This window comes from Salmo trutta, unplaced genomic scaffold (assembly GCF_901001165.1).
Source record: "Salmo trutta unplaced genomic scaffold, fSalTru1.1, whole genome shotgun sequence".
NCBI classification, from domain to species: domain Eukaryota; kingdom Metazoa; phylum Chordata; class Actinopteri; order Salmoniformes; family Salmonidae; genus Salmo; species Salmo trutta.
In genome coordinates, this window is record NW_021822768.1 from 113,451 (window position 1) to 135,509 (window position 22,059).

The 22,059-nt window shown below is 45.0% G+C and overlaps 1 protein-coding gene across 5 annotated transcripts in view; it reads right to left on the reverse strand.

Annotated features, from left to right (window-relative positions):
- LOC115184253 (huntingtin) overlaps nucleotides 1-22,059 on the reverse strand; it is a 63,140-nt gene that overhangs the window by 2,370 nt on the left and 38,711 nt on the right. For 4 of the 5 annotated variants that reach the window (XM_029745287.1, XM_029745285.1, XM_029745286.1 and 1 more), the window contains exons 27-46: nucleotides 19,897-20,073; nucleotides 19,544-19,620; nucleotides 16,092-16,230; nucleotides 15,896-16,018; nucleotides 15,532-15,799; nucleotides 13,531-13,676; nucleotides 12,300-12,477; nucleotides 11,668-11,766; nucleotides 11,284-11,468; nucleotides 10,669-10,795; nucleotides 10,437-10,540; nucleotides 9,707-9,861; nucleotides 9,043-9,182; nucleotides 7,805-7,890; nucleotides 7,491-7,621; nucleotides 7,223-7,355; nucleotides 6,876-7,031; nucleotides 6,467-6,657; nucleotides 3,207-3,321; nucleotides 2,471-2,684 (exon numbers count right to left, since the gene is read on the reverse strand). In XM_029745287.1, the coding sequence (XP_029601147.1) occupies nucleotides 2,471-2,684; nucleotides 3,207-3,321; nucleotides 6,467-6,657; nucleotides 6,876-7,031; nucleotides 7,223-7,355; nucleotides 7,491-7,621; nucleotides 7,805-7,890; nucleotides 9,043-9,182; nucleotides 9,707-9,861; nucleotides 10,437-10,540; nucleotides 10,669-10,795; nucleotides 11,284-11,468; nucleotides 11,668-11,766; nucleotides 12,300-12,477; nucleotides 13,531-13,676; nucleotides 15,532-15,799; nucleotides 15,896-16,018; nucleotides 16,092-16,230; nucleotides 19,544-19,620; nucleotides 19,897-20,073 (2,944 nt within the window). The remainder of the gene's footprint in view (nucleotides 1-2,470; nucleotides 2,685-3,206; nucleotides 3,322-6,466; nucleotides 6,658-6,875; nucleotides 7,032-7,222; nucleotides 7,356-7,490; nucleotides 7,622-7,804; nucleotides 7,891-9,042; nucleotides 9,183-9,706; nucleotides 9,862-10,436; nucleotides 10,541-10,668; nucleotides 10,796-11,283; nucleotides 11,469-11,667; nucleotides 11,767-12,299; nucleotides 12,478-13,530; nucleotides 13,677-15,531; nucleotides 15,800-15,895; nucleotides 16,019-16,091; nucleotides 16,231-19,543; nucleotides 19,621-19,896; nucleotides 20,074-22,059) is intronic. The other variant, XM_029745288.1, reaches the window with a different exon arrangement.

The window sequence follows — 22,059 nt, forward strand, 5'->3', positions numbered from 1 at the left end:
ATTGTTATGTTAGCGATAGTCTCTACATTGATATGTTAGCGATAGCTATAGCCTCTACATTGTTACGTTAGCTTTATTCCAGCTCTAGCATGGCAGGACACTTGTTATACACCTACAGCGTAATGCATTATTCTCATGCGTACATGCAAGCGTAAGCTACCTAGAATTAGTTTAGTGATAATGGCTAATAGTTAGTTGTCTTGGAACTACATACATGCAGGGCTAGGCAAGTTAGCATTAGTTAGGTTATATTAACTAGTATCTAGTTACCCTACTTGTGTAATATGAGTAGGATGGTATCGTTGTTGTAAAATCATAGCTGTGTACATGCAGATAGCAGGAATAAGCTAGCTAGAGTTAGTTAGCCAGGTATAGGTATGTCTAGATGTCTTACCTGTGTATGTGCAGCTATGAGCTAACAAGCGTTAGTAAGATGATACAAGGTAGCTAACGTTTGTTAGGTGATAGTAGCTAGTATCTATTAGTCTTCCCTGTGTACATGCAGGGCTAAGCTAGCTAGCGTTAGTACAGTTAATATAGTAGCAGTGGCAGCTATAGTATCTTCCCTGTGTACATGCAGGGCTAAGCTAGCTAGTGTTAGCTAGATGATACTAGGTATAGGTAGATGTTACCTGTGTACATGCAGGGCTAAGCTAGCTAGCGTTAGTTAGATGATACTAGGTATAGGTAGATGTTACCTGTGTACATGCAGGGCTAAGCTAGCTAGCGTTAGCTAGATGATACTAGGTATAGGTAGATGTTACCTGTGTACATGCAGGGCTAAGCTAGCTAGCGTTAGCTAGATGATACTAGGTATAGGTAGATGTTACCTGTGTACATGCAGGGCTAAGCTAGCTAGCGTTAGTTAGATGATACTAGGTATAGGTAGATGTTACCTGTGTACATGCAGGGCTAAGCTAGCTAGCGTTAGTTAGATGATACTAGGTATAGGTAGATGTTACCTGTGTACATGCAGGGCTAAGCTAGCTAGCGTTAGCTAGATGATACTAGGTATAGGTAGATGTTACCTGTGTACATGCAGGGCTAAGCTAGCTAGCGTTAGTTAGTTAGATGATACTAGATAAATGTTACCTGTGTACATGCAGGGCTAAGCTAGCTAGTGTTAGCTAGATGATACTAGGTATAGGTAGATATTACCTGTGTACATGCAGGGCTAAGCTAGCTAGCGTTAGTTAGATGATACTAGGTATAGGTAGATGTTACCTGTGTACATGCAGGGCTAAGCTAGCTAGCGTTAGTTAGATGATACTAGGTATAGGTAGATGTTACCTGTGTACATGCAGGGCTAAGCTAGCTAGCGTTAGTTAGATGATACTAGGTATAGGTAGATGTTACCTGTGTACATGCAGGGCTAAGCTAGCTAGTGTTAGCTAGATGATACTAGGTATAGGTAGATATTACCTGTGTACATGCAGGGCTAAGCTAGCTAGCGTTAGCTAGATGATACTAGGTATAGGTAGATGTTACCTGTGTACATGCAGGGCTAAGCTAGCTAGCGTTAGTTAGATGATACTAGGTATAGGTAGATGTTACCTGTGTACATGCAGGGCTAAGCTAGCTAGCGTTAGTTAGTTAGATGATACTAGATAAATGTTACCTGTGTACATGCAGGGCTAAGCTAGCTAGCGTTAGTTAGATGATACTAGGTATAGGTAGATGTTACCTGTGTACATGCAGGGCTAAGCTAGCTAGTGTTAGCTAGATGATACTAGGTATAGGTAGATATTACCTGTGTACATGCAGGGCTAAGCTAGCTAGCGTTAGCTAGATGATACTAGGTATAGGTAGATGTTACCTGTGTACATGCAGGGCTAAGCTAGCTAGCGTTAGTTAGATGATACTAGGTATAGGTAGATGTTACCTGTGTACATGCAGGGCTAAGCTAGCTAGCGTTAGTTAGATGATACTAGGTATAGGTAGATGTTACCTGTGTACATGCAGGGCTAAGCTAGCTAGCGTTAGCTAGATGATACTAGGTATAGGTAGATGTTACCTGTGTACATGCAGGGCTAAGCTAGCTAGCGTTAGTTAGTTAGATGATACTAGATAAATGTTACCTGTGTACATGCAGGGCTAAGCTAGCTAGCGTTAGTTAGTTAGATGATACTAGATAAATGTTACCTGTGTACATGCAGGGCTAAGCTAGCTAGTGTTAGCTAGATGATACTAGGTATAGGTAGATATTACCTGTGTACATGCAGGGCTAAGCTAGCTAGCGTTAGTTAGATGATACTAGGTATAGGTAGATGTTACCTGTGTACATGCAGGGCTAAGCTAGCTAGCGTTAGCTAGATGATACTAGGTATAGGTAGATGTTACCTGTGTACATGCAGGGCTAAGCTAGCTAGCGTTAGTTAGTTAGATGATACTAGATAAATGTTACCTGTGTACATGCAGGGCTAAGCTAGCTAGCGTTAGCTAGATGATACTAGGTATATGTTGATGTTACCTGTGTACATGCAGGTGAGCATGAGTCCCAGTGCAGACATGGCTCTGTGAGGGCTGGGCATGTTAACCCTGTCCACACTCAGTTTAACCAGCGCCTCTCCGTCCATACGAGACAGCTGCTCCGACAGCAGGAGGCGCTCCAACCCACGCAACACACAGTGGTAGATCACTGAGGGGGTAGAGTCTTCACTGGCTGATACCATCACACCACACATCTAGAGAGGTGGAGGGGGGACGGAGGGAGAGAGAGGTGGAGGGGGGGACGGAGGGGGAGAGAGGTGGAATGGGGGACGGAGGGAGAGAGAGATGGATTAGTACTAACCTGTACAACCTCAGCAGTACTAACCTGTATAACCCCAGCAGTACTAACCTGTATAACCTCAGCAGTACTATAGTACTAACCTGTATAACCCCAGCAGTACTACAATACTAACCTGTATAACCCCAGCAGTACTACAGTACTAACCTGTATAACCCCAGCAGTACTACAGTACTAACCTGTATAACCCCAGCAGTACTACAATACTAACCTGTATAACCCAGCAGTACTACAGTACTAACCTGTATAACCCCAGCAGTACTAACCTGTATAACCCCAGCAGTACTGCAGTACTAACCTGTATAACCCCAGCAGTACTACAGTACTAACCTGTATAACCCCAGTAGTACTACAGTACTAACCTGTACAACCCCAGCAGTACTAACCTGTACAACCCCAGCAGTACTACAGTACTAACCTGTATAACTCCAGCTGTAAACTCAGCTCCTACATCCAGAGGGTAGTTCTCCATCATGTAAAAGGCCACAGCACACATCACCAAGACATGCTGCTGGTTGTGCAGGTTCACACAGCTGAGAGACAGAGAGAGAGACAGAGAGACAGACAGAGAGAGAGAGACAGAGAGACAGACAGAGAGAGAGAGAGAGAGAGACAGAGAGACATTACTAGCAATGACTGAGGGAAAGTTGTACTTAATATAACTGATATGTGGTTGTCTTACCTAGCTACTTTAAAATGAACGCACTAACTGGAAGCCACTCTGGAAAACAGCTAAATGACCAAAATTAGCCTAAATATAAACCATCAGCTTAGTGAATACCATTGGGGTTATTATAATATAAACCATCAGCTTAGTGCAGCTTAGTGAATACCATTGGGGGTGTTATAATATAAACCATCAGCTTAGTGAATACCATTGGGGTTATTATAATATAAACCATCAGCTTAGTGAATACCATTGGGGTTATTATAATATAAACCCTCAGCTTAGTGAATACCATTGGGGTTATTATAATATAAACCATCAGCTTAGTGAATACCATTGGGGTTATTATAATATAAACCATCAGCTTAGTGAATACCATTGGGGTTATTAAAATATAAACCATCAGCTTAGTGAATACCATTGGGGTTATTATAATATAAACCATCAGCTTAGTGCAGCTTAGTGAATACCATTGGGGGTATTATAATATAAACCATCAGCTTAGCTTTCAGCATGACACATCCTTTACAATATATTACACTTCATTGGACTATGTCAATATGTTAGGATTATAATGCCATTGTTGATTAGATGCCTTTTCATTAATTATTAAATTTTTTATCTATTTTAGTGTATTTTCTTTTGAACCATACAGTCTATCCACTAGAAACGCATGGTCACAAAACATTTATACTACAGTTGAAATCGGAAGTTTGCATACACCTTAGCCAAATACGTTTAATCTCAGTTTTTCACAATTCCTGACATTTAATCCGAGGAAAAATTGTCTTAGGTCAGTTAGGATCACCACTTTATTCTAAGAATGTGAAATGTCAGAATAATAGCAGAGAGAATTATTTATTTCAGCTTTTATTTCTTTCATCACATTCCCAGTGGGTCAGAAGTTTACATACACTCAATTAGTATTTGGTAGCATTGCCTTTAAATTGTTTAACTTGGGTCAAACGTTTTGGGTAGCCTACCACAAGCTTCCCACAATAAGTTGGGTGAATTTTAGCCCATTCCTCCTGACAGAGTTGGTGTAACTGAGTCAGGTTTGTAGGCCTCCATGCTCGCACACGCTTTTTCAGTTCTGCCCACAAATTTTCTATAGGATTGAGGTCAGGGCTTTGTGATGGCCACTCTAATACCTTGACTTTGTTGTCCTTAAGTCATTTTGCCACAACTTTGGAAGAATGCTTGGGGCCATTGTCCATTTGGAAGACCCATTTGCGACCAAGCTTTAACTTCCTGACTGATGTCTTGAGTTGTTGCTTCAATATATCCACATCATTTTCCCTCCTCATGATGCCATCTATTTTGTGAAGTGCACCAGTCCCTCCTGCAGCAAAGCACCCCCACAACATGATACTGCCACCCCCGTGCTTCACGGTTGGGATGGTGTTCTTCAGCTTGCAAGCCTCCCCCTTTTTCCTCCAAACATAATGATGGTCAATATGACCAAACAGTTCTATTTTTGTTTCATCAGACCAGAGGATATTTCTCCAAAAAGTACAATCTTTGTCCCCATGTACAGTTGCAAACTGTCATCTGGCTTTTTTATGGCGGTTTTGGAGCAGTGGCTTCTTCCTTGCTGAGCGGCCTTTCAGGTTGTGTCGATATAGGACTCGTTTAACTGTGGAAATAGATACTTTTGTACCCGTTTCTTCTAGCATTTTCACAAGGTCCTTTGCTGTTGTTCTCGGATTGGTTTGCACTTTTCGCACCAAAGTCCGTTCATCTCTAGGAGACAGAACGCGTCTCCTTCCTGAGCGGTATGACGGCTGCGTGGTCCCATGGTGCTTATACTTGTGTACTATTGTTTGTACAGATGAACGTGGTACCTTCAGGCATTTGGAAATTGCTCCCAAGGATGAACCAGACTTGTGGAGGTCTACAATTTTTTTTCTGAGGTCTTGGGCTGATTTCTTTTGATTTTCCCATGATGTCAAGCAGAGGCACGGAGTTTGAAGGTAAGCCTTGAAATACATCCACAGGTACACCTCCAATTGACTCATATGATGTCAATTAGCCTATCAGAAGCTTCTAAAGCCATGACATAATTTTCTGGAATTTTCCAAACTGTTTAAAAGCACAGTCAACTTAGTGTATGTAAACTTCTGACCCACTGGAATTATGATACAGTGAATTATAAGTGAATTAATCTGTAAACAACTGTTGGAAAAATGACTTGTGCGATGCACAAAGTAGATGTCCTAACCGACTTGTTAAAACTATAGTTTGTCAACAAGAAATTTGTGGAGTGGTTGTAAAAACGAGTTTTAATGACTCCAACCTGAGTGTATGTAAACTCAACTGTATGTTTGAATACATCTTTTTTTTTTAAGTTATCCAAGTATAAATTACCAAAATTACCATAGATTGCCATAGATATTGTGTTAATTACCAAAATGACTGAAGATTCCAGTAACTTTAGTAAATTACTGGTTGCTTTGCAGAACTAGTCATGACCATGCATTTCATCCTAGCCTCGTCCGTGACTAGAGCACACAGAAGGAATGACATCCATCCTCATTACATTTATCCCTGACAATAGAAAATTACATCTCAGATCTAATACCACACACAGAATCATTACCCTCACAAATGAGGCTGACCTTGAATGGCTGATTGACTGTAATTTAATGATGTAGACCATCAGAGGGGTCAAATTAAGGTCCTGGTTCTCTTTCAATATCAACAGCAGGGACACACAGAGACGTAGGTCTTCAACCCAGCATGGTTTAGTCTGCTATTAACATCAGGGGACGGTTGAACCTTAGGACAAGGTTCTGATCAAGTAGCCACCCTTTGCCATGACGACAGCTTTGCACACTCTTGGCATTCTCTCAACCAGCTTCACCTGGAATTATTTTCCAACAGTCTTAAAGGAGTTCCCACATATGCACTTGTTGGCTGCTTTTCCTTCACTGAGGTCCAACTCATCCCAAACCATTTTAAGTGGGCTGTGTGTGTGTGTGTGTGTGTGTGTGTGTGTGTGTGTTACTCACTGTGCTATGGCCCGTAGGTTACTCAGTATGTACTCAGAGACAGCAGGTATCAGTTGTTTCACCGTGTCGTCCAGCAGGTCACACTCCAGTACATACAGAAGGCCGTGCAGCGCTCCCATACGGCTGGGGAGGTGGGTGCTGCGCAGGGTCAGCTCCAACACCCGACACACAGGTTCAGACGTAGCCTTGTCCTGAACACACACACACAGGTTTGTAAGCACACATATAACAAAGAAAAAAACATTTGTGGGCGTGGCCAATGGCGTGGTCTCCAAGCAAACATTTTATAGGCCCTCCTCTTGGCCACAGCGACCAACCAAATGTAACCATTTGAAAGCTTATTTTGCCACGGGACAGTAGAAGATTTGTATGTAAAATGAGCGTAGGGGGAAACAGTGGTGTGTCTCACCATGCCCAGTACAGCTGCAGCCTTGCAGAGAGCAGGCACCAGGTACTGGTTCACTATCTCATCTTCAGCAGGATGGCTCTTCTGCAGCTCCATCAGAGTGGTGAACATCATGTCAAACTGGTTACGCTCCGTGAACAGGTCAGAGACCGCCAACAACTAGAGAGACGGGAGGGAGGAACCTCTTTATCAACCAAGGAAATGATCAACAAAGAAATACGAGAGTGATTCTCTCCCCATCCCATCATGCATCAGTGCAAGTATGGCTGGAGGGAGTTTCCACCTTAGTCCTCAATCCAATGTAACCATTGTGTGAATGAATGAACAAACTAACGAGTCTGTGTTCTTACCGATCGGACGACCTCGCTGATGAGCACAACAGGGGTGCGTCTGTTGCTAGGGGAACCGGGGAGGAGCCACTGGCTGTAAAGCTCCAATAGGAACTGAGAACAGGAGTGGATGTCTACACCTGCACGATGCTTCCTGTAGAAGGAGAAGAGAGGAGGAGGTTAGAGAGAGAGAGAGAGAGAACAGGAGTGGATGTCTACACCTGTATCCTGCTTTGAGAGGTGTGTGTGTGTGTGTGTGTGTGTGTGTGTGTGTGTGTGTGTGTTTTACCTGGAATTGATAGGAGAGGTAGGAAGAGAGGCGGGGGCCGGAGTATCAGTCTCATCTTCCTCATCTTCACCCCACTCTTCCTCTCTCAGAGGGGTAATGTTGTTCCCCAGCCACACAGAATGGATGGACACCTGATGGAGAGAGAGACAAAGGAGAGGATTTAGAGAGAGAGAGAGAGAGACAAAGGAGAGGATTTAGAGAGAGACCCTAAAAATATCTGCAAGAGAAGGACACACAGCTTTGCCATTTGGTCTGTCTGTCTGTCTTCCCTTTCCTCCCTAGCCCCCTCTTTCCTTCACTCCCCTCCATCCTACCTGTCCCAGTTTGTAGTCCATGTTTCCCATCTCTCTCTCTGTGTTGATCTGGAGCAGGAGTTTTTCATGGCTGATCAGTGTACCTGCTGAGACACACAGAGAAACACACTGTTCATCAATTACTAGGACCCATGAGGACCTCTGAACCCTGCACAGCTGAATGGATCTGACCCCAGGATGGCACTACTACAAACAACTAGGTCTACCTGGTGAGACAGCAGACAGGGAGGGGACAGGGTCCCAGGTGTGTTACCTGCTGAGACAGCAGACAGGGAGGGGACAGGGTCCCAGGTGTGTTACCTGCTGAGACAGCAGACAGGGAGGGGACAGGGTACCAGGTGTGTTACCTGGTGAGACAGCAGACAGGGAGGGGACAGGGTCCCAGGTGTGTTACCTGCGAGACAGCAGACAGGGAGGGGACAGGGTCCCAGGTGTGTTACCTGCTGAGACAGCAGACAGGGAGGGGACAGGGTCCCAGGTGTGTTACCTGGTGAGACAGCAGACAGGGAGGGGACAGGGTCCCAGGTGTGTTACCTGCTGAGACAGCAGACAGGGAGGGGACAGGGTACCAGGTGTGTTACCTGGTGAGACAGCAGACAGGGAGGGGACAGGGTCCCAGGTGTGTTACCTGCTGAGACAGCAGACAGGGAGGGGACAGGGTCCCAGGTGTGTTACCTGGTGAGACAGCAGACAGGGAGGGGACAGGGTACCAGGTGTGTTACCTGGTGAGACAGCAGACAGGGAGGGGACAGGGTCCCAGGTGTGTTACCTGCGAGACAGCAGACAGGGAGGGGACAGGGTCCCAGGTGTGTTACCTGCTGAGACAGCAGACAGGGAGGGGACAGGGTCCCAGGTGTGTTACCTGGTGAGACAGCAGACAGGGAGGGGACAGGGTCCCAGGTGTGTTACCTGCTGAGACAGCAGACAGGGAGGGGACAGGGTACCAGGTGTGTTACCTGGTGAGACAGCAGACAGGGAGGGGACAGGGTCCCAGGTGTGTTACCTGCTGAGACAGCAGACAGGGAGGGGACAGGGTCCCAGGTGTGTTACCTGGTGAGACAGCAGACAGGGAGGGGACAGGGTACCAGGTGTGTTACCGGGTGAGACAGCAGAGAGGGAGGGGACAGGGTACCAGGTGTGTTACCTGCTGAGACAGCAGACAGGGAGGGGACAGGGTACCAGGTGTGTTACCTGGTGAGACAGCAGACAGGGAGGGGACAGGGTCCCAGGTGTGTTACCTGCTGAGACAGCAGACAGGGAGGGGACAGGGTCCCAGGTGTGGTAGGGGTGGTGTGTGTGGACGTTGTCTCTCTTAGACACCATGGCCTGGATCTCTCTCTCCACCACTCCTCTGATCACTGACAACTTCCTGCCAAACCTGACGGGAAGACAAGACCACCGCGATGTCAGGAATAACTAGGTCACCTGTCAATATGAATATAGTATGAGGGGAAAAGCCATTCTACAAAGTGAGAAAGTCTGAAGACTGTGGTATTTTAGGCTGTTGCTTGGTGTGGGTGTGTATAATGGGTAGCCTGATAATTGGGTCAGAATTACAGACACAGCCCAGAGTAGAAGTAGAAACCAGAACTGGGGTAAATAACTACCGATCTGATGTTCAAAAGTTGTTGTCGGTTGTAGTGAATAATAACGGATACATTGTGTAAACAGTACAAGAGAAAAGTTGAGTCTGAAAGAACGGCGGCCATCTTGTAATTTGAGTTAGTAAAATAAGTAATTTCACTGTACTTGTGCACGTGACATTAAAACTTGAAACTTAATATGTGTGTACCATGTGTGTGTGTACCATGTGTGTGTGTGTACCATGTCTGTGTGTGTATCGTGTGTGTGTGTGTACCGTGTGTGTGTGTGTACCGTGTGTGTGTGTGTGTGTGTGTGTACCGTGTGTCCAGGACTTTAAGGGTCTTGTTTCTAGGCTGTTGTTCCAGACAGGAGACAGCAGGGTTTCCAGCAGTAGGGAGAGTCATGGCACTCAGAACCAGAGAGGTGATGGCCTGCACTGCTAACACATTCAACTGGGTCCGCTCCAAGTCCTCCTGTTCAACACACAGAGAGAGAGACAGACAGAGAGAGAGAGAGAGAGAGAGAGACACACAGAGAGAGAGAGAGACACAGAGACACAGAGAGAGACAGAGAGACACAGAGAGAGAGAGAGAGACACAGAGAGACACGGAGAGAGAGACACAGAGAGAGACAGAGACACAGAGAGACAAAGATGGAGACAAACACCATTGTAAATCTAACCCATATTTATGTTTATTTATTTTCCCTTTTCTACTTGAACTATTTGTACATCGTTACAACACTGTATATAGACATAATATGACATTTGTAATGTCTTTATTCCTTTGGAACTTCTGTGAGTGTAATGTTTACTGTTGATTTTTATTGTTTATTTCCCTTTTGTATATTATCTACCTCACTTGCTTTGGCAATGTTAACATATGTTTCCCATGTCAATAAAGCCCTTAAAATGAATTGAGAGAGAGACAGACAGAGACAGAGGGAGACAGACAGAGAGAGAGACAGAGAGAGAGACAGAGAGAGAGACAGACAGAGAGAGAGAGATAGAGAGAGACAGAGAGAGAGCGAGAGAGAGAGGTGTGTGTACCTCCTGTTCTCTCTCCTCCTCCTGGTCCATAGAGATGGGTTGAGTGACCAGAACTCCCAGCAGTGTGGCCCAGGTCTCTTCAAACTGGGTCCTACTGCTCCAGCCTGAATACCACAAATGTTCATACTACAGCTTATAAACACTTACAGGATCAGTCTAACAGTCTACTGTAGATATGGAATAGACCTCTAGAACAATGACATATCAGGTTATAAACACTTGGCCCTCTCACCCAGTGTGTTGATGCGATAGAGGAACTCCCTGAACACGTCTTTCTCCTGAAGGAACTCCACAGGGATCTCAGGCAGGGTGGTCCCAAACTCTCCCCCCGGCCGAGGGGACCAGCCCAGCTTCCACACCTACAGAGGTTACACACAGACACGTTACAGGGGAAATACACTGGGGGGGGGGGGGGGGGTCGCAAAAAATAACTAGGCTTTAAAGCTGCAACACTGGACACAAAACGTTAAAAAGTGTTCCTTTGCATGTGTCGTAAGTTGTAATAGGTGAAAATAGAAGCTAAGGCTTTTGGCCGAGTCACTGGCAGAGCTGTTGTGTTGATGTTTCATTGAAACATCTCACACACACCAGGGGGGGGGGGGGACTCTAGTGTAGCTGTTGACCAGTGACTGACCAGGGGGGGGGACTCTAGTGTAGCTGTTGACCAGTGACTGACCAGGGGGGGGGACGGACTCTAGTATAGCTGTTGACCAGTGACTGACCGGGGGGGGGGGACTCTAGAGTAGCTGTTGACCAGTGACTGACCAGGGGGGGGACTCTAGTGTAGCTGTTGACCAGTGACTGACCAGGGGGGGGACTCTAGTGTAGCTGTTGACCAGTGACTGACCAGGGGGGGGACTCTAGTGTAGCTGTTGACCAGTGGTAGTCTGGACAGACTGATGATGATGTTTCGGAGCATCGGCGTGAGGAAGGCTGGGATTCCGCTGTTTCTATGGTGACCCAGAGACAGAACGCTCTGGAGACCCTCCACCAGCTCGGCCATGATCTCACACGACCGTCGCTCACACACGTCTGGAACACACACACACACACACACATTAGAGAGAACAGTAACACATCTAAATGCACATTAAAACACAGCAAGCCAACAGACTGTATTAGTAGCCACTAGCCAGAAGACTTAACTATGATGAAACACGTTCTAACGTCACTGAGACTGACTGAATAAAATGATAAGATCATGGAAACACACAACAACTATATTACTTACTGTCAGTGTTTGGAGAGAGGACCTGGTCTGTATCACTGTCTGACCTGGTGGTTCTCTTCCTCTCTGGATGTAAGAGATGGTCACCTGGACCTACTGCCACTAGAGAGGAGAAAGGGAGAGGAGAGGAGAGAGAGGGAGGAGAGAGAGAGAGAGAGGAAAGAAGAGAGGGAGAGGAGAGAAAGAGGAAAAGGGAGGGAGAGGTAGAGGAGAGAGAGTTTAATACTTTATGTGGATGTGTAATAAACATCGGCAGCAGAAGAAAAGCCTAGAAGTTACGTAGGCTATAAGGCCTGAGGGGGTGTGGTATATGGTCAACATACCCCGGCTAAGGGTTGTTCTTAGGCACGACACAACACGGAGTGCCCGGATACAGCCCTTAACCGTGGTATACCGGCAATATACTGTACCACAAAGCCATACGGTTAATTATTGCTGTTATAAACTGGTTAACAAAGAAATTAGAGCAGTAAAAATAAATGTTTTGTCATACCCGTGGTATACGGTCTGCCAATCGGTATTCAGGGCTCAAACCATCCAGTTTATAATTATGGTTTTGTCACATTCACACCACATGCAAATCCACTAATTGTGTCCACGTCGATTGCCTCTCTCCTTCACACACACACACTAACCTGCAGTGATGAGGAGTCGTAGACAGTGTATGACAGAGCAGGTGTGTGTTTTGTACTGGGCTGTAGACAGCGTGTTCCAAACACAGGGTTGTTGCAGGGCCAGACACAGACAGGACAGAGCCCCCTGCAGGTCAACACTCAGAGGAACACTGTCCTGGAGAACACGCCAGACCACCAACTAGAGAGAGAGAGAGACAACACCATGAAGCAGGGTTTATTCTGGAACAAAAAGGGGCTTAGGTGGTGAGCGAGTGGCCATCCCCCATCTTGGCGGTGTAGTGAAATGTTCAAAGTTTTAAGGAAATTTCCTGCAATTCTAGAAATGTCTCCATGGAGCTGAGAGAAAATGTTGCGGTTTTAAAAGCTACTTTTGGTGAATGATAGGCATGTTGCCATGACTGATGCTGTGTCCTTCAGCTCAAACATAACATTAAATCCATAGTGCTAAACATAACATCTAAATCCATAGTGCTAAACATAACATCTAAATCCATAGTGCTAAACATAACATCTAAATCCATAGTGCTAAACATAACAACTAAATCCATAGTGCCAAACATAACATCTAAATCCATAGTGCTAAACATAACATCTAAATCCATAGTGCTAAACATAACATCTAAATCCATAGTGCTAAACATAACATCTAAATCCATAGTGCTAAACATAACAACTAAATCCATAGTGCCAAACATAACATCTAAATCCATAGTGCTAAACATAACATCTAAATCCATAGTGCTAAACATAACATCTAAATCCATAGTGCTAAACATAACATCTAAATCCATAGTGCTAAACATAACAACTAAATCCATAGTGCTAAACATAACAACTAAATCCATAGTGCCTAAACATAACATCTAAATCCATAGTGCTAAACATAACATCTAAACCCATAGTGCTAAACATAACAACTAAATCCATAGCGCTAAATTCACTGTTTGGGAGGGAATTTTCAATTCTTCCTGACCGTCTAACTTTTATTTAGGTGATTTTTATTTCTCAAAGATGATAATATTACCAAATACATAAAGTCCATTATCTCTTCTACATACTCTATATCTGGTTTTAGCGGTTTATACATTGAAACGTTTTCCCTAAAATATTTTTTTTTAAATATCTAAAATGTTTTATAGTGTTTGGACATAGGCGCCCCCCCCCAAAAGTATTTTCTCATTGGCCAGGGACAGGGTCAAGGGTTAGAGGTCAGGGATTATAAACTTTTTACCTCGGTCGCCATGGTGATGAAGGTGGCGATGAGATGTTGTTTGTCTTCAGGGATTTGTAGAGGGGAAGGAAGCTGACCCACACACAGCAGATACTGAGACAGCGCTCTACACAGAGACATCACCCGCGGGTAGAGTCCAGCCTCACCTAGAATACACACACAGCAGACACTGAGACAGCTCTACATAGAGAGGGTAGAGCCATGCCTCACCTACAATACACACACAGCAGGATACTGAGACAGCTCTACATAGAGAGGGTAGAGCCATGCCTCACCTACAATACACACACAGCAGATACTGAGACAGCTCTACATAGAGAGGGTAGAGCCATGCCTCACCTAGAAAACAACAGAATAATTGACAGGTGAAAGAGATATATATATATATATATATATATAAATATATATATATAAAACACACTAGTTTCAGGTTCTGCAAAAGATGCTCTTTTAATTTCAAGATAAAGTGCCTTGCTCAAGGGCACAACGGCAGCAGGACCTGGGAGCACCAGGATACCGTAAAGGGCAGCACAGACTACGGTTTTAGCCGTCTTGTGCCGGGGGGTTTTCCCCTCACGGCTGAGTCTGTGTGACAGGGTCCAGGTCTGCTGATTACATACCAGTGCCAGGGTTTTTTCCCCTCACGGCTGAGTCTGTGTGACAGGGTCCAGGTCTGCTGATTACATACCAGTGTGTACGGTCGAAGGCTCGGACGGCGGCACACATTTTGAGTCTTTATGGTGTCGTGTGGCTGGTGTTACGAGCAGATCCCAGTGACCAATAGGAACACGACCGGGAACGGAGTACGTACACAATAACATGATTATTGTGAACCGTCAGATTCATATAAATAGTTTGATATAAAAACGTTTACATGCTTTGTCAGAAGAACGATTTATGATCACGTAATCAAAATAAACGTTCTACCACAGAGACCATGTTATTTTTGAGGATCGTGTTTGATTCTGAGTTGGGACATCTAAAGTTAGCGTGTGAAAACTATTTCTAGGACTCATAACTTTCAGTTGTTTTCCCAACTCCCTCGGGAGGCGAGCGCTGCCTGTGCTGGTAGTTGGCTGACGTGGCCTCGCCAGCTAAATGGCCAGAATGGAACCACACACCTGAAGCAGATGGTACAATCTGGCCAGGTCCATATCCACAGTTTAATCAGGTAACATCACAGTGTGATAATGGTACAATCTGGCCAGGTCCATATCCACAGTTTAATCAGGTAACATCACAGTGTGATAATGGTACAATCTGGCCAGGTCCATATCCACAGTTTAATCAGGTAACATCACAGTGTGATAATGGTACAATCTGGCCAGGTCCATATCCACAGTTTAATCAGGTAACATCACAGTGTGATAATGGTACAATCTGGCCAGGTCCATATCCACAGTTTAATCAGGTAACATCACAGTGTGATAATGGTACAATCTGGCCAGGTCCATATCCACAGTTTAATCAGGTAACATCACAGTGTGATAATGGAACAATCTGGCCAGGTCCATATCCACAGTTTAATCAGGTAACATCACAGTGTGATAATGGTACAATCTGGCCAGGTCCATATCCACAGTTTAATCAGGTAACATCACAGTGTGATAATGGTACAATCTGGCCAGGTCCATATCCACAGTTTAATCAGGTAACATCACAGTGTGATAATGGTACAATCTGGCCAGGTCCATATCCACAGTTTAATCAGGTAACATCACAGTGTGATAATGGTACAATCTGGCCAGGTCCATATCCACAGTTTAATCAGGTAACATCACAGTGTGATAATGGTACAATCTGGCCAGGTCCATATCCACAGTTTAATCAGGTAACATCACAGTGTGATAATGGAACAATCTGGCCAGGTCCATATCCACAGTTTAATCAGGTAACGTCACAGACTCAATCTGACGTACAGCGAGGAAAGGCTTTTCGTTGCCAGATCCTCCCATTTTTCAGCCCAGGATTCGAACCAACAACCTTCCGAGTTAGTCTTACCATAGACGATAGCCAGTTTGTCCCAGTAGGGCTCTGCCGGGTTAGTCTTACCATAGACGATAGCCAGTTTGTCCCAGTAGGGCTCTGCCGGGTCAGGTTTGGCCGGCGGCAGGAAGGAATGGTGTGGAACAGGAAGTAGCTGTGTGACCCCGCTCAGATGATCCAGGGTCACGGCCAGGGCTGTCTCCAATAGCAACGACCCCTGACCCCGGGTTAACCTCTGAACCCCCAGGCTCAGACACGGACAGAGGAGAGACAGGTTGAAGTCCTGGTGGAGAGAGAGAGAGAGAGAGGTCAGTGTGTGCTTTGAGGGATAAGACAGGGTAGTTTGGAGTGTGTGTGTGTGTGTGTGTGTGTGTGTTACCTTGCAGGTCATGATGGTAGAGAGGTCGTCAGGAGGTAGTTTGGTCAGGAGTTCCGTTGTCTCCAGGAACGACCCGTCACCACGGAGACAACACTGGGACATCACCAAGGCAACATACCACTCCTGGAACAAGACAATACACACGTTGAATATGACCCAAACAGACGTTTTATAAAGCACACAGACACACACACACCTTGTCAGCCTGGACTAGTTCAGGGGCAGGTGGCGGTTCCCCATCCAGGGGGTGTGATGTCACAGGAGGGGAGGGGCTGCTGGTGTCCTCTGCAACGGTGGCTCGGAACCTGTCCAGCAGGGAGTAGAACCTCTGGTGCCTAGCAACAAGAGGCAGGAAATGACATCACACGACATCACCGGCTTTTTGTGGTGAAAATCTCTTAAGAAAGTAGCTTGTGAAAATGATATAATGACCCATGAATACAGCAGTATGGACACCCCTTCATACACTATATATACAGCAGTATGGACACCCCTTCATACACTATATATACAGCAGTATGGACACCCCTTCATACACTATATATACAGCAGTACGGACACCCCTTCATACACTATATATACAGCAGTACGGACACCCCTTCATACACTATATATACAGCAGTATGGACACCCCTTCATACACTATATATACAGCAGTATGGACACCCCTTCATACACTATATATACAGCAGTATGGACACCCCTTCATACACTATATATACAGCAGTATGGACACCCCTTCATACACTATATATACAGCAGTATGGACACCCCTTCATACACTATATATACAGCAGTATGGACACCCCTTCATACACTATATATACAGCAGTATGGACACCCCTTCATACACTATATATACAGCAGTATGGACACCCCTTCATACACTATATATACAGCAGCAGTATGGACACCCCTTCATACACTATATATACAGCAGTATGGACACCCCTTCATACACTATATATACAGCAGTATGGACACCCCTTCATACACTATATATACAGCAGTATGGACACCCCTTCATACACTATATATACAGCAGTATGGACACCCCTTCATACACTATATATACAGCAGTATGGACACCCCTTCACACACTATATATACAGTAGTATGGACACCCCTTCATACACTATATATACAGCAGTATGGACACCCCTTCATACACTATATATACAGCAGTATGAGGACACCCCTTCATACACTATATATACAGCAGTATGGACACCCCTTCATACACTATATATACAGCAGTATGGACACCCCTTCATACACTATATATACAGCAGTATGGACACCCCTTCATACACTATATATACAGCAGTATGGACACCCCTTCATACACTATATATACAGCAGTATGGACACCCCTTCATACACTATATATACAGCAGTATGGACACCCCTTCATACACTATATATACAGCAGTATGAGGACACCCCTTGATACACTATATATACAGCAGTATGGACACCCCTTCATACACTATATATATATACAGCAGTATGGACACCCCTTCATACACTATATATACAGCAGCAGTATGGACACCCCTTCATACACTATATATACAGCAGCAGTATGGACACCCCTTCATACACTATATATACAGCAGTATGGACACCCCTTCATACACTATATATACAGCAGTATGGACACCCCTTCATACACTATATATACAGCAGTATGGACACCCCTCCATACACTATATATACAGCAGTATGGACACCCCTTCATACACTATATATACAGCAGTATGGACACCCCTTCATACACTATATATACAGCAGTATGTGGACACCCCTTCATACACTATATATACAGCAGTATGTGGACACCCCTTCATACACTATATATACAGCAGTATGGACACCCCTTCATACACTATATATACAGCAGTATGGACACCCCTTCATACTATATATACAGCAGTATGGACACCCCTTCATACACTATATATACAGCAGTATGGACACCCCTTCATACACTATATATACAGCAGTGTGGACACCCCTTCATACACTATATATACAGCAGTATGGACACCCCTTCATACACTATATATACAGCAGTATGGACACCCCTCCATACTCTATATATACAGCAGTATGGACACCCCTTCATACACTATATATACAGCAGTATGGACACCCCTTCATACACTATATATACAGCAGTATGGACACTCCTTCATACACTATATATACAGCAGTATGGACACCCCTTCAAAATAGTGGCTTCGGCTATTTCAGCCACACCTGCTGCTGACAGGTGTATAAAATAAGGCACACAGCCATGCAATCTCCATAGACAAACATTGGCAGTAGAATGGCCTTACTAAAGAGCTCAGTGACTTTCAATGTGGCACCGTCATAGGATGCCACCTTTCCAACAAGTCAGTTTGTAACATTTCTGCCGTGCTAGAGCTTCCCCCGGTCAACTGTAAGTGCTGTTATTGTGAAGTGGAAACGTCTAGGAGCAACAACGGCTCAGCCGCAAAGTGGTAGGCCACACAAGCTCACAGAACGGGACCGCTGATTGCTGAAGCGCGTAGCAACAATCACTATCGAGTTCCAAACTGACTCTGGAAGCAACTTCAGCACAATAACTGTTTGTTGGGAGCTTCATGAAATGTGTTTCCATGGCCGAGCAGCAGCACACAAGCCTAAGATCACCATGCGCAATGCTAAATGTTGGCTGGAGTGGTGTAAAGTTCACTGCCATTGGACTCTGGAGCAGTGGAAACACGTTCTCTAGAGTGATTAATCACGCTTCACCATCTGGCAGTCCGACGGATAAATCTGGGTTTGGCGGATGCCAGGAGAACGCTACCTGCCCCAATGCATAGTGCCAACTGTAAAGTTTGGTGGCAGAGGAATAATGGTCTGGGGCTGTTATTCATGGTTCGGGCCTTTTAGTTCCAGTGAAGGGAAATCTTAACGCTACAGCATACAATGACTTTCAAGATGATTCTGTGCTTCCAACTTTATGGCAACAGTTTGGGGAAGGCCCTTTCCTGTTTCAGCATGACAATGCCCCCCGTGCACAAAGCGAAGTCAATACAGAAATAGTTTGTTGAGATTGGTGTGGAAGAACTTGACTGGCCTGCACAGAGCCCTGACCTCAACCCCATCGATCACCTTTGTGATGAATTGGAACACCGACTGCGAGCCAGGACTAATCGCTCAACATCAGTTCCTGACCTCACTAATGCTCGTGGAAGCAAGTCCCCGCAGCAATGTTCCAACATCTAGTGGAAATCCTTCCCAGAAGACTGGAGGCTGTTATAGCACCAACTCCATATTAATGTCCATGATTTAGTAATGAGATGTTTGACAAGCAGGTGTCCACATACTTTTGGTCATGTAGTGTATCATTAAAACAAGAAGATAATGTACATTTGACTAGAATGAGAGGGGAGATGAGAGGGGGAAGAGAGGAGGAGAGAAGAAGGAGAAGAGAGGAGGAGAAGAGGAGAGAGGAGAGGGGGAGGAGAGGAGAAGAGAGGAGGAGAGAGGAAGAGAGGAGAGGGGGAAGAGAGGAGGAGAGAGGAGAGGGGGAAGAGAGGAGGAGAGGAGAAGAGAGGAGAGGGAGGAGAGAGGAAGAGAGGAGGAGAGAGGAAGAGAGGAGAGGAGTATTGTTACCGTTGAGCTAGTCCACTGATCTGAAGGTATTCCTGGATTCTGTCCAGTTCCTCTACTGGCAGCTGGACTAAACTGTTCTATAGAGGAACAGAGAGAACATGTTCAGCTGGACTAAACTGTTCTATAGAGGAACAGAGAGAACATGTTCAGCTGGACTAAACTGTTCTATAGAGGAACAGAGAGAACATGTTCAGCTGGACTAAACTGTTGTATAGAGGAACAGAGAGAACATGTTCAGCTGGACTAAACTGTTCTATAGAGGAACAGAGAGAGAACATGTTCAGCTGGACTAAACTGTTCTATAGAGGAACAGAGAGAACATGTTCAGCTGGATTAAACTGTTGTATATCTACCTGTAGTGTTTCAGCCAGCAGCATTTCCACCCTCCTGCAGGCCAGAGTATCAACCATACGAGCCAGGACTCTGAAAGGAGTATTCAGTAGTTTGTCTACGTAGAGCATCAACAGAGAACCAGACTGGGACAGGTGAATCCCTTCTAGACACTGAAGAGTCTTCTTCAACATGGTGGGCTATGGGGGGGGAGAGAGAGAGAGAGAGAGGGAGGAGAGAGACAGAGACAGAGAGACAGAGAGAGAGAGACAGAGAGAGAGAGAGGGAGAGGAGAGAGAGAGAGAGAGACAGAGATAGAGAGAGAGACAGAGAGCGAGAGGGAGAGCGAGCATTATCACTTTTATACAACACGTTACTAATAATGATTTCCATAGTTTCATAAAAAAAATATTTTGCTTAATTTATTCATACTATTTCATCCTTCCACAAGATATAGTCCTGACACAAATCTAGGGTTACTACCCAAACCGGTTGGTCGTTCTGTCTGTTCAGTTTCCTCTCAGAGACCCAGTCGTTCGTTCTGTCTGTTCAGTTTCCAGAGACCCAGTCGTTCGTTCTGTCTGTTCAGTTTCCAGAGACCCAGTCGTTCATTCTGTCTGTTCAGTTTCCAGAGACCCAGTCGTTCATTCTGTCTGTTCAGTTTCCAGAGACCCAGTCGTTCATTCTGTCTGTTCAGTTTCCAGAGACCCAGTCGTTCGTTCTAAATGTTCAGTTTCCAGAGACCCAGTCGTTCATTCTAAATGTTCAGTTTCCAGAGACCCAGTCGTTCATTCTGTCTGTTCAGTTTCCAGAGACCCAGTCGTTCATTCTGTCTGTTCAGTTTCCTCTCAGAGACCCAGTCGTTCGTTCTAAATGTTCAGTTTCCAGAGACCCAGTCGTTCATTCTGTCTGTTCAGTTTCCAGAGACCCAGTCGTTCATTCTGTCTGTTCAGTTTCCAGAGACCCAGTCGTTCATTCTGTCTGTTCAGTTTCCAGAGACCCAGTCGTTCATTCTGTCTGTTCAGTTTCCAGAGACCCAGTCGTTCATTCTGTCTGTTCAGTTTCCAGAGACCCAGTCGTTCATTCTGTCTGTTCAGTTTCCAGAGACCCAGTCGTTCATTCTGTCTGTTCAGTTTCCAGAGACCCAGTCGTTCATTCTAAATGTTCTATTGCCGTACTGGCTGGCTAAGTTCTTATTCCATGCTTGCTAGCTAACCAACTGCGGCTAACTTACAGTCACATCAAACAGTGCAGCCAGAATAACAACAGTAGCTGCATTTACATTTGTTTAAAGTTGTTTTCTAGTGACATTTAGTTGGACACTTCCATAACAATGAGCTAATGAGGCGTGATTTCTCCTGGGATAGAACATGTGCTCACTCGTCAGGACACTGTTGTTCAGAGGAGCTAACCAACAACACAGTGAACTACACAGCCAACAACACAGCGAACTACACAGCCAACAACACAGCCAACAACACAGCGAACAACACAGCCAACAACACAGCCAACAACACAGCCAACAACACAGCCAACAACACAGCCAACAACACAGCCAACAACACAGCCAACAACACAGCCAACAACACAGCCAACAACACAGCCAACAACACAGCCAACAACACAGCCAACAACACAGCTAACAACACAGCCAACAACACAGCCAACAACACAGCCAACAACACAGCCAACAACACAGCCAACAACACAGCGAACAACACAGCGAACAACACAGCGAACAACACAGCCAACAACACAGCCAACAACACAGCTAACAACACAGCTAACAACACAGCCAACAACACAGCCAACAACACAGCCAACAACACAGCCAACAACACAGCCAACAACACAGCTAACAACACAGCTAACAACACAGCTAACAACACAGCGAACAACACAGCTAACAACACAGCTAAGAACACAGCTAACACAGCCAACAACACAGCTAACACAATCACTTCAAACTGAAGCTGGAAAGACTGCAAACTAGCTGCACTTCATTTGGTTTTACCTGTTTTCAATTGATATTTCTTTGTATATATCCATAAACATGATGCTGATTCATGATTTAGACTGGCTGAAAAAAACAACCTGCCTGTCTGTCTGTCTGTCTCGTCCCGACACGTTCATTACTATTGGACAGCTGGAGATTTGAATTTGAATATTGAAACAATGTTGTAAAT